At 42.9% G+C, this 13,428-nt stretch overlaps 1 protein-coding gene across 1 annotated transcript in view; it reads right to left on the bottom strand.

Annotated features, from left to right (window-relative positions):
• Positions 1-13,428, bottom strand: part of DIP2 (disco-interacting protein 2) — a 786,376-nt gene that overhangs the window by 92,367 nt on the left and 680,581 nt on the right. Inside the window, exons 21-22 of the mRNA XM_069328749.1 lie at positions 1,407-1,742; positions 106-234 (exon numbers count right to left, since the gene is read on the bottom strand). Of these exons, the coding sequence (XP_069184850.1) occupies positions 106-234; positions 1,407-1,742 (465 nt within the window). The remainder of the gene's footprint in view (positions 1-105; positions 235-1,406; positions 1,743-13,428) is intronic.

Genomic DNA, 13,428 nt, shown 5'->3' with positions numbered 1-13,428 from the left:
CTTGGTGTTTCTCTACAGTACTGTCAACACTTTGTATTCTTCACTACAGTACAAAATATATTAGAAAAAATACTATTACTTGAATAATATACAAAATGACATTACCAGAATCTCTGTGATGTCTGTCCGGGGATCTTGCTGTCATAACCGAAGATCGCTTGGATGGTAGTGGGAGGTTCTTGGGGCGAGTCTGATACTGTGCAAGGGCCTCTTTTACCGCCTCTTGACGCACCTCTGTCAAATATAAAATTTAAAGTTAAAAAAAAAATTAGAAGAACTTGTTATTTGTTTTATATATTAGAAATTCAAGAGGGAAGATGAACTCTACTATGTTTCCTTTTAATAATACAGATTAATTTTATCTAAAATGTTTACCAGCACAATTACTTTTAAGATTTAACATTACAATAAACAGCTAATATAAGATTACAATAAACAGCTAATATAAGATTACAATAAACAGCTAATATTTTAACTTTAATTTAAATACAAAATAAAAAAATAATTTAATATTATTAACTCATGAAGCTTTCATTACAACTGAAAAAATAGCTATGAAGTAGGCCAACACAAACTTACAAAAAATCTGTATATCAGACACAAAATTCAGACATTTAATAATTGTGCAAAAAATATGCAAAACATATTTAGCAATATTTTATTTATTATCAGTGGCACATGCATGTGGTGTTCTATAGACCTACCTGTTTTAATGAAGGCCTGATTCAAAATAAGTAAAAGTACAACTGCATTTACCTGAGCATGCTAGCAGGCCACTGGGATATTTGTATATTTTTATGATGAGGACGGGGGACCTGAAACTAATTCCAATTGCAAGTACTGTATAATGAACACAGTATAGTACATAAATAGATTTGTAACTTACAGATCTTACACAGGAACACAACTGATATTACGTAGGCCTACTAAAGCCTAGATTAACAATGCTGGATTAGGCTGCTTGGCAGTGCAAATGTGAAGAAGGCATTGGAAACAATGAGGAAGTATTGGAGAGGGAACAAATTTGCAGATATTTATTCTAGGCAGGACCTAATCTTCAAACTAAGCCACTGGTGTCGTATAAGTTGTTGTTCAGCCCATCCTCCTAAGGTTTCCCAACGTCAAGAAAACGGTCAATTTAAAGTGGCCTCTCCTACCCTACCAGAGGACCCAAAACAGAAAACGGGACAGTACGTAATTTTCGCTAGCCGCTTCAGTTTTCTAATACGACAATTTTTGGCCTTATGTAACGCATACGTGCGAAATGCGACGTTCTTTGTAGGGCAGGTTGTGTTGTTGATGAAGTTACGGGCGGCGACGAAACGACGTATACACCCCGCCGAAAAAAAAAATCGAGAGCAAAACTAGCCAGACGGCAAAAGAAAACCGCCAGTGGCGCTGACTACCTGGCGACACCCGAATACCTCCGGCAGGACAGGCACCAGCAACCGACGCCACAGGGTAACAACCCCGGCAGAGTGAGAGGTAGGCGCCCTCCACGTCTAGAGGATACACAGGAGCCTTCAGGGCCCGCTGGACTCCAGCACTTCTAGACCAAGCCGGCTCCAGACTCCCGCTCGACGCCCGAGGTGCAAGCCGGAAAATGTTATAAAATCTATGAACGCCTCCGTAACCATATAGACACCAGGCGTCGCAACCATCCAGACAGTTGAATGAACGTGCCTTACGGCAAAATGTAACCCTGTGAGCAGGAAAAGCGAAACGTTCCCCACCGACGACCCCTGAGTGGAGCAGAAGTCAGGCGTCCGAACAGCGTCAAGGTTGAACCAGGAATCCCACCAAAGGGTTATAATCTGTTTATTTGCAAAACACACATGCACATGTTCCCTCTACTCACTAAGAACGTGAAAGAAATTTACCTTTGTGTTTTCCTAGAGTTGGTCTTTTGCCGAATCCCACAATTAACAAAATCACATTGCTATATACTTTCATATCAATAAAATATGCAGCACGCTAATGATCATGACCTGATATATAAGGATGCCATGATTTTATAACCATCGCTCTCGTTAGTCACGTATTTATCAAATGAATCTACAGGCGACGACATAATACTCATATCTTTTATTTCTCATTCATCTGTTGGATGTTTTACGTAATATCTTAGGTAAGTAAATTATTTGTTAAAGGTTACTCACCTGTGTTAAGTTCGACAAACAGCTCCAGTAACCAGTACCAGTGACATTGTAACAACTTATCAGTTCGTGAAGTTTGAACCTATATCCACTGTCTGTCTGTCTGTCTGTCTGTCTGTCTGTCTGTGTGACCCTTCCGCTACCACCACATGAAAGGTACATGGTACATAATATATAGAAAATTATATTTAAAGTGGTATTAGGCTGGTTGTAAATAGGTTCACGTGTGACTTCCAAACAAGTACCGGGAAGGCACGTCGATATTATTAACTTACCTGGCTTTGTCACGTTGCTTCTGGTCATGATGAAAGCAAAAATATATATAAACTTTCCAAGAGGAGCAGCTTAAGACAGAACGAGACCAAGAATTCATCAAGTTCCACGCTCCAAGCTGCTTCTAGGTTTCCTCTACGACTCCCCAATACCACAGTCCCTGTTACGAGCAAGTATATAGACTTCCACAGCTATATACAAACTACACGTCAAAACAGTATGAAGCCAGCTGACAACTGGCGGATGTAATGACAATGACCTCGACAGAGACGGAAGCATCATCATCACCGACGTGACGTCAGGAGCCAGATGACATTTGTAATTATACTAGATAACACTTTCTGACTAGGTCTCCTAAACAAAGGGGAGACTTCAATCTCATATCAAACGAATTCTAGTAACAAGTTTAATCCGTTGGTTTAATTGCTTTATAACAATGCTAAGAATTGCCAATATAAGGTGCTTTACCATGATAAAAGTACTGCAGGTATCTTTAGATCTTTGGTAACCAGCTGCGTACAGGAAACTGTAGGACACAAAGAAGTCATCACTATGGGGCACAAGAAAGGAGGGCGAGGTACATTACCCACTACCTGTGACGCCCCTACACCCACACATGCTACACAGACCCTCCCACCCGCGACACCCACATATGCTACACAGACCCTCCCACCCACGACACTCACATATGCTACACAGACCCTCCCACCCGCGACACCCACACATGCTACACAGACCCTCCCACCCGCGACACCCACATACGTTACACAGACCCTCCCACCCGCGACACCCACATATGCTACACAGACCCTCCCACCCGCGACACCCACATATGCTACACAGACCCTCCCACCCGCGACACCCACATATGCTACACAGACCCTCCCACCCGCGACACCCACATACGTTACACAGACCCTCCCACCCGCGACACCCACATATGCTACACAGACCCTCCCACCCGCGACACCCACATATGCTACACAGACCCTCCCACCCGCGACACCCACATATGCTACACAGACCCTCCCACCCGCGACACCCACATATGCTACACAGACCCTCCCACCCGCGACACCCACATATGCTACACAGACCCTCCCACCCGCGACACCCACATATGCTACACAGACCCTCCCACCCGCGACACCCACATATGCTACACAGACCCTCCCACCCGCGACACCCACATATGCTACACAGACCCTCCCACCCGCGACACCCACATATGCTACACAGACCCCTCCCCCTCCCCCTAACCTCAGCCATCACCAAGAAAACATCCTTAAGCTACCCAAGCCACAGATCAATAAGTTTGTTTTTTACCTGCAAATTTTGTATGTGTGTACAACCGTCATCTCAACTAATGCGCCTCATTTTGTAAGCTCTGCTCCCTAACGTACAAAATAATGGGTATTATGAAAAATAACGGCTCACAAATATCCACGTTTTCTATGCGTACGTTGGTTAGGTTAGGTAGGTGGTTTGTGTTCGTGCGTAATATATTTAGTGTTGTGGGAAATCTAGACAACGAGCGGGTGAGTATGCATGAGTAACACCCACTGCCCCCTCCATCATCTCACCACAAGGATGATTCATAACCTGTCCTCTCGCATAACACATCGTATTCTGAAGTAAAAATCCCAAACGTCAAAGTAAGATGTATCGGAAACCACAGCGGCTCGCAAAACTGACGTGATGTCCCGTTTTCTATTCGTGGGTCCAAGGTTACCACAATGGGAAAACTAATGACTGCAGTTCGGGTACAACTGAACACTTCGCTTTCCTCCCTTCCAGATGTTAAGGCTGTGATATGACACACTTTGTACTGCAATTTGTGCTCTTCGCCTGATCACATCTGACATTTATGGATTATAACTCTTGCTAAAGTGTAATTCATTGGAGAACAACTATATATAGTTCTCGAGTTTCCTATCAGTATGTATCAGAACATACTGATACACACTGATGTTCTTATCAGAACATAAATATAAAGCTGTAGTCACTGAAAATTAAGGTGCCTGACAACTGAGTGGACAGCGCTTCAGATTCGTAGTCCTGAGGTTCCGGGTTCAATCCCCGGTGGAGGCGAAAAAAATTGGGCAGAGTTTCTTTCACCCTGGAGCCCCTGATACCTAGCAGTAAATAGGTACCTGGGAGTTAGACAGCTGCTACAGCTGCTTCCTGGGGATGTGTAACAAAAAGGAGGAGGTCTGGTCGAGGACCGGGCCGCGAGGACACTAAGCCCCGAAATCATCTCATGATACCTGGTTACTTGGTTGATGGGGTTCTGGGAAGTCTTCTACTCCCCGAGGCCAGGCTTGACTTGTGAGAGTTTGGTCCACCAGGCTGTTGCTTGAGCGGCCCGCAGGACCACCACAGCCCGGTTGGTTCGGCACTCCTTGGAGAAATAAATCTAGTTTCCTCTTGAAGATGTCCATGGTTGTTCGATAACTGAGTAATACGTAAATTTGTTTGTATTTCGAAGCAATACAACAGCACTATCATGCAGTCTGGTCAGTTCACTTTCTTAATGGTGTTCAGTTTATTTTGTTCTTAATTTTGTTCAGTTTTGTGCCTAAGTAATAGTAATGAGCAAATTTTATACATAACATTATTTACATCCGAGTAGACAATATATAGTTGCTTAACTTGTAGTTAATTCTCAACCCACGAGGTGAATTTATTGGGAAATATCTCTTGTTTCCTATATCATGAACTCTGGAAATGTTGCCCATGTCAGTGTTCCCTAACAACACCTCCTGAATATTAATTAAGTTTGAAGAAATAAAGCCAATGACCACAAATCGCACCACTTAAATAATGAAAGCACAAATATTATACACTATAATATATATATATATATATATATATATATATATATATATATATATATATATATATATAAATATATATATATATATATATATATATAAATATATATATATATATATATATATATATATATATATATATATATATATATATATATTAATATATATATATATATTAATATATATATATATAAATATATATATATATATAAATATATATATATATAAATATATATATATATAAATATATATATATATATATATATATATATATATAAATATATATATATATAAATATATATATATATATATATATATATATATTAATATATATATATATATATATATATATATATATTAATATATATATATTAATTATATATATATATATATATATATATATATATATATATATATATATATTTATTAATATTTATATATTATCGAAATAATATATTATCGATAGCAATATTTATCGATAGCCAGTTATAATCTCATTAAAGAATGAAAACAAATATGGCGGCTGCCAGCAATTGCAGTGTTCGACCCAAGTTTTCATTTGTTATCGCTTGAGGTGGGTGGAAGGCGCGGGAAGCAGGCGTCGGGTTATGGCGAGCACAAGTGGCCACACGCAGCCACCAGCCCGACAAGGACAACACCCACACCAGCAGCTCCAGGCACCACTCCTGCACGACTGACACCCTCCACCCTATGGCACCCCTGCACGACTGACACCCCCACCCTACGGCACCCCTGCACGACTGACACCCCCCACCCTACGTCACCCCTGCACGACTGACACCCCCCACCCTACGGCACCCCTGCACGACTGACACCCCCCCCCCACCCTACGGCACCCCTGCACGACTGACACCCCCACCCTACGGCACCCCTGCACGACTGACACCCCCACCCTACGGCACCCCTGCACGACTGACACCCCCCCACCCTACGGCACCCCTGCACGACTGACACCCCCCCACCCTACGGCACCCCTGCACGACTGACACCCCCCACCCTACGGCACCCCTGCACGACTGACACCCCCCACCCTACGGCACCCCTGCACGACTGACACCCCCCACCCTACGGCACCCCTGCACGACTGACACCCCCCCCCACCCTACGGCACCCCTGCACGACTGACACCCCCCACCCTACGGCACCCCTGCACGACTGACACCCCCCACCTTACGGCACCCCTGCACGACTGACACCCCCCACCCTACGGCACCCCTGCATGAATGGTACCTCACAATAGTGGCCAGAATACGCCTGGGATATAAACGTATCTGGAAGCTTTCTCAAAATTCAAATGTCGAGTACACAATGTGTCAAGTTTTGTGAAAGAGAAAACATGCACTCTCTTGAAGATTATATTGTAGAATGTCACATATTGACCGACTTTCGCCCTCCTGGGCTGAGGTATGCTGACCTCTGTAACTACTATATGAATACTGGAACACTTGATATATTGGATTTGTACCCTAGATTGGCTATGTAATACATCTGTTATACAATGTATTGTACCTATAACCTGAACTTGTAAAAGTATCTTAATCACTAAGTGGTTAAGTGTTTAATATCACACTACTTTCAATAGAAGCTATCTTACCCTGTCAAAGTAGGAGAGACATAGGTGTATGTGGATATGCTGTAGGTATACGTGTATATATGGCTGCAACCCATCCTCCGAATTGACAGTACGATTTAATACTAAGTGTAATGAGTACATTTCCTTACTGGCGTGCACAGTACATAATTGCACTTATGGGGCTGTTATATTTACCTCCCCCATTTATTCTCGTTTTCTGTTAAGATACTCAGAAATTTAGGGTGAAGTTTTCAAGTTCAAATTGCTACACACAAGTTTTAAATATCATTAATTTCTTTTTCAGTTTTATTAAACAATAGATTTATACAAAACTGGAAAATATCCTGAGTTACTTTACAATTTATTCATATATTTTTGTTTTGTTTTATTTGTTTTATAAAACTATAATATCAATACAGCTATAGGTTAAGTACGAATTGTAATTAAGAAGCAATAAAATTATTATCTTCAAAAACTAAGACGGTTAGGTTAGGTCGTGATTTTCTATTCAGTTTTTCAGGTAAACTCAAATATTCACAATATATTTGACAGTACGATTTAATACTATGTGAAAATAAGTACAATTCTTGACTGCTATGAATAGTACATAATTGCACTTATTTGTCTTCTTACATTTACCTCCCCATTTTTGGAGGACGGGCTGATGTATGTGTGTGTTTGTATATAGGGTATGTGGAAGCTGGTCAGAATTGCATTTCTCCTTTGTAAACCCACATTAATGACACTAATAAAAAGACACCTCGAACACTGTTTATGTAGGACAGACGTAAATCTGTGTATTGTAGGTTAGATTAGCATTTTAAAATCATACAATTACTCTACTGTGGTTGATTGTTCAATAAATCACTGAATTATATGTTTAACAGATCTTTAACACTGTCCATGGAAGACAGAAGATGTATATATGCTGGTTAGCACTGTAAATGTGTGGCCACGTCTGTGGTAGAAAATAATAATTAAAAAAAAACTACGTGCACACGGCTTCCGTGTCATGTTTCGTCCCTCCCCAAACAATATCTTGGTGGTGACTGCTATTGGCATGAGGCAGACACGAATGGTTTACCCACATTACTGCCAGTAACAAAGTGGCGCCGGGTGCGTGTCGGGCAGAAGGGCGCCTGAGGTGCGACACCGCTGGGGCTAAAAACCGGTCGTGTTCCAGCCTTGCTCCTGGATACTCCAAGCGTGTTACGGGCTCGCCATAGACCGTGCTACTAGGATATTTTAGTTCCGAGTAGTTAAATCTAAAACAACAACATCCAACCATGAAGAGCCCATAGTCACCAACTGTATATTCCTTATCTTCTACATAGGTCTCTAAACTCGCCAACAGAATACACGGTACTTTTTTCTACTAATATTTCCGTAGACAATTCGAACTATTTTTATGATTTATGTTTACATTGAGTTACAAGCCTCAAACGGCGAATATTTGCTAAAGCTACATTTTGGCTTCCTTATAGGCCGACCTCCTGATCTGCGAAGCATGACGAGGCTTACAAAACCAACTATCTCAAGGATCTTGAGTTATCTTGAGTTATCTTGAGATGATTTCGGGGCTTTAGTGTCCCCGCGGCCCGGTCCTCGACCAGGCCTCCACCCCCAGGAAGCAGCCCGTGACAGCTGACTAACTCCCAGGTACCTATTTTACTGCTAGGTAACAGGGGCATAGGGTGAAAGAAATTCTGCCCATTATTTCTCGCCGGCGCCTGGGATCGAACCCAGGACCACAGGATCACAAATCCAGCGTGCTGTCCGCTCGGCCGACCGGCTCCCCCCGGTCCTGGGGGGAGCCGGGGGAGCAGGATAATCATGTCAGTTATCAGAGTACATCGATGAGTTTTAAGAAAGATACGGAGGCTAGTGAACAAATAGTGAACCAAGACAGACAGACACAGGTAGGGCCAAGACCACCAAGGCCCTCATACAAGTCCGAATAATGCAATGAGAGAACATATCTCCTACGCGAATGCAAAGGCATTCTTGCGAGACATCAGCGAAAATAAGTGGAAAAAAGTTAGGAACAAGAATTCTTGTGTTGTCGGAGATGATGTCATGAACAAGTCTGAGGAAGTGCGCGCGTCACCCCTCCTCTCAACACCCTCACTTTCCACTCCCAATTAACTCCTACTTGATCCGGACAAATATATACTCAGAATACACCCAAGTAGTATTTACCTTAAATAAGGATGAGTATTAAATAATTTATTACCCCCAATTATTTTACGAATCCTGATGTAACTACAATCAAGACAAGGGCCGCGAATATCATCTTAGGATCCCAAGGTAACTCAAACACCAAGCAAAATACTAAAACTTTACATTTATATCTACTGGTGTCTGCAAGAGACCTTTAACGCCTGCACGACCTAACAAGGCAGCTCAGGGCGCCGAGCTGTTAACGCAATTCCCGTTAATGAAAACAGAGTGGATGAGTCGGTCGACTCTTACGGCGGCTGAGTCACTTGACAAGGGATTCTGGATGATGTGGGTGTTGAAGACACGGCTGACTGTACCAAGCAGGGGGGGGGGTGTGCACCAAGCAGGGGGGGGGAGTGGAGTGCACCAAGCAGGGGGTGGTGGTGTGCACCAAGCAGGGGGCGGTGGTGGTGGAGTGCACCAAGCAGGGGGTGGTGGTGTGCACCAAGCAGGGGGTGGTGGTGGAGTGCACCAAGCAGGTGGTGCTGGTGGTGGTGGAGTGCACCAAGCAGGTGGTGGTGGAGTGCACCAAGCAGGTGGTGGTGGAGTGCACCAAGCAGGGGGTGGTGGTGTGCACCAAGCAGGGGGTGGTGGTGGAGTGCACCAAGCAGGTGGTGCTGGTGGTGGTGGAGTGCACCAAGCAGGTGGTGGTGGAGTGCACCAAGCAGGTGGTGGTGGAGTGCACCAAGCAGGGGGTGGTGGTGGTGGAGTGCACCAAGCAGGGGGTGGTGGAGTGCACCAAGCAGGGGGTGGTGGTGGTGGAGTGCACCAAGCAGGGGGTGGTGGTGGTGGAGTGCACCAAGCAGGGGGTGGTGGTGGTGGAGTGCACCAAGCAGGTGGTGGTGGTGGTGGAGTGCACCAAGCTGGGGGTGGTGGTGGTGGAGTGCACCAAGCAGGGGGTGGTGGTGGTGGAGTGCACCAAGCAGGGGGTGCTGGTGGTGGTGGAGTGCACCAAGCAGGTGGTGCTGGTGGTGGTGGAGTGCACCAAGCAGGTGGTGCTGGTGGTGGTGGAGTGCACCAAGCAGGTGGTGGTGGAGTGCACCAAGCAGGGGGTGGTGGTGGTGGTGGAGTGCACCAAGCAGGGGGTGGTGGTGGTGGAGTGCACCAAGCAGGGGGTGGTGGTGTGCACCAAGCAGGGGGTGGTGGTGGAGTGCACCAAGCAGGTGGTGCTGGTGGTGGTGGAGTGCACCAAGCAGGGGGTGGTGGTGGTGGAGTGCACCAAGCAGGGGGTGGTGGTGGTGGAGTGCACCAAGCAGGGGGTGGTGGTGGTGGAGTGCACCAAGCAGGGGGTGGTGGTGGTGGAGTGCACCAAGCAGGGGGTGGTGGTGGTGGAGTGCACCAAGCAGGGGGTGGTGGTAGTGGAGTGCACCAAGCAGGGGGTGGTGGTGGTGGAGTGCACCAAGCAGGTGGTGCTGGTGGTGGTGGAGTGCACCAAGCAGGTGGTGCTGGTGGTGGTGGAGTGCACCAAGCAGGTGGTGCTGAGTAGTAGGGTGTGCGACGCACAGGGGAATTTTTTTTTCTGGGAGAAAATTCCCCTGTGCGCCCCAAGGGTTTCAGGTAAGGGATGGCTCCACACAGGGGAATTTTTTTTTCTGGGAGAAAATTCCCCTGTGCGCCCCAAGGGTTTCAGGTAAATTTAGAATATCCCCTGTGCGCCCCAAGGGTTTCAGGTAAATTTAGAAATTCGTGTTTGTGAGCCAGGGTTTTTCAGGCGAATTTGGGCAGTCACAGATTTTAGAAGTATGGATTTCTTATGAGAAAAATAATTTCCGAGACTTAGAAGTTTGTTAAAGCCTTATGGGAGAAATTCAAATAACGTGTGTAGCACTTTAGGGCTTCCAGGAGAACTCTACGGACATATTTTACATGTTTTCAACTTACAAAATCGTCTATGTAAGCCTTAGTTATTCATATAAATTTAGAAAATCGCCTGTGTAAGTCATGGTTTTCAAGTCTCGTACATCACACCCCCCTCCCTCCCCCCCTTGACTCGCAATCTGTCGCCTCACCTGTGTTTACTTTAGACGTCAGCCAGCCAGTCGGCTCTTAATCTTATCTTATCTTATCCATAATATCTGGACCGTCCCTCCTCTCTCTCTCTCTCTCTCTCCTTTCATTCAGTTCAACTATTTTCCAACATCGTATGTTTGCTCCTTTTCATTAAGCAAGTCAGTATGTTTGCTCCTTTTCATTAAGCAAGTCAGTTTTACACAAATAAATCATGTTAGTAAGCAAGTTCTAGCTCACGTTCCCCACCTTAGTCCCCTGTCGTATAAAGAATACTATCATTCCAATCCCTCTAAAATTTAAAAATAATCATATTTCAAATGTAGTTCAATACAGTAATTAGTTACCAAGCTCCAGCTCTTGTCCTCCGCCTTAGCTCTCTCTCGTATCTTCGTTAGTATCAGTCCAATTTCCCTGAAATTTCTACCCTCTGTATTTCAGACATAGTTTAGTAAATGCAAACAATTATCAAACTCTAGCTCTTGTCCCCAGCTTAGTTCATTTGTACAAAATCATTAGTAACAGTCCAAATTCCCTGAGATTTTTAGCCTCTGTATTTCAGACACCATAAATAAGATCAAAACAGTTACCAAGCTCCAGCTCTTGTCCTCCGCCTTAGTTCTCTTTCATATCTTTGTAAATAAACCACCAATTTCCCTGAAATTTCTACCCTCTGTATTTCAGACACCGTAAATAAAATCAAGTCAGTTATCGAGCTCCAGCTCTCGTCCCCGCCTTAGTTCTCCTTCGTATCTTTGTAAATAACCCATCAATTTCCCTAAAATTAAAAGCAGACATACTTCAAAGTTAGTAAATAAAATCAAGTCAGTTATCGAGCTCCAGCTCTCGTCCCCCACCCTCTTCCACCCTCAAGTCTTTGTAAATAAACCATCAATTTCCCTGAAATTTTTTACCCTCTGTATTTCAGACATAGTAAATATGAAGTAAACAATTATAAAACTAGCTCTTGTCCTCTGTCCAAGCTCACTTTTGTAAAATCATTACTCTCAGTCCAAATCACCCAACTACATTTTCAGACATAGTAAATAAAAAACCAGTTCAGTTATCAAGTTTCAACTCTTGTGCCCCAGCTTAGTTCATTTGTACAAGTTCTTTATTTTCCAACTAAATCACCCTGAGATTTAAGATCACCGTATTTCTAACGTAGTAAAATTAATCGGGGCATTAACCAAGCTCCATTTCCTCAGCCTTAGATCATCAGACATAAATATATTCGATCAAGTCCCTCTCCAGCCTATCTGTTTATCAGAGTATTTACTTTACCCTTCTCATCCCCAACGTATCAATCCCCAACGTATCAAAACCTTCAATAATCATACTGTATTTGCATATTTTTTCTATATTCAGCTGTGTTCTTCACATTTTGTCCATGTTTTCTATGTTCACTCCATGTTCTTCAAATGTTCACAGTCCCATTCAGTTCATATTTTCACAAGTATCTCCATTTTTTCTGTAATCTTTCTCTTAGTCTCATTACTTTCTCTACAAATTCTAGTCATATTTTCTATGTTTTCACGTTCATCACATGTTCTCTTTACAACTTTTATACTCAATATTCATGCTAACTTCCATATTTTTTGTGTTCTTTGTCAATATTCATGTTCCTCTACAAGTTCATGTTCCTCACAAGATCACTTCGTTTTTCACCTTCACTTACATGTTTTCTACATTCTTTGTCATATTCTCCATGTTCTTCACAAGTCCATTGTTCATTCTTTGTATTCCCTATTCTCCTTATCATGTTTTCATGTTCTCTGTAAGTTCATATTCCCAGCATGTTCACTGTATTCATCAACTTTTTCTTACATGTTTTCTGTGTTCACCGTATGTTCACTGTGTTCATTCCCTTACTTAACCTCAATTTTTTTATGTTCTTTGTTTCTTCCATTCACTAACTAGTTCTTTGTCAAATATTAGCATCAGCAATACAGTTTCCTCAACAATTTTAGTCACCAAGTTTTTATTTGCAAAAACTATGTCAAAGTAATTCTCGTAGTCAACTTAATAGTTCTACCAGCCATATTCTTAAACAAATCTACAATTTATTCAGTTCCAAATTTACAAAGACAAACCTTTCTTGTAACTTCTTAACTAAAAATCTTTCGCCAATCAACTAAAAACATAGTCACTTTCGTCATTTCTCAACTAAACTTATTATCCAGTCAACTAAAAAATAGTCAGAAATAACCTCGTTCAACACTGTTCTTAACTAAAACACCCTTTCTCTTAGCTGAAAATTGTCAAAGGAAACTTCTTTCAGCACTTTCTTAACAGCCGCTATGTTTCATCAAGAAAAAATTGTCAAAGGAAACTTTCCAAAACT

This window comes from Procambarus clarkii, chromosome 21 (genome assembly GCF_040958095.1).
Source record: "Procambarus clarkii isolate CNS0578487 chromosome 21, FALCON_Pclarkii_2.0, whole genome shotgun sequence".
In the NCBI taxonomy this organism is placed as follows: domain Eukaryota; kingdom Metazoa; phylum Arthropoda; class Malacostraca; order Decapoda; family Cambaridae; genus Procambarus; species Procambarus clarkii.
Note: the sequence above shows the minus strand (reverse complement) of the source record. Positions and strands in the feature narration are given on the sequence as shown.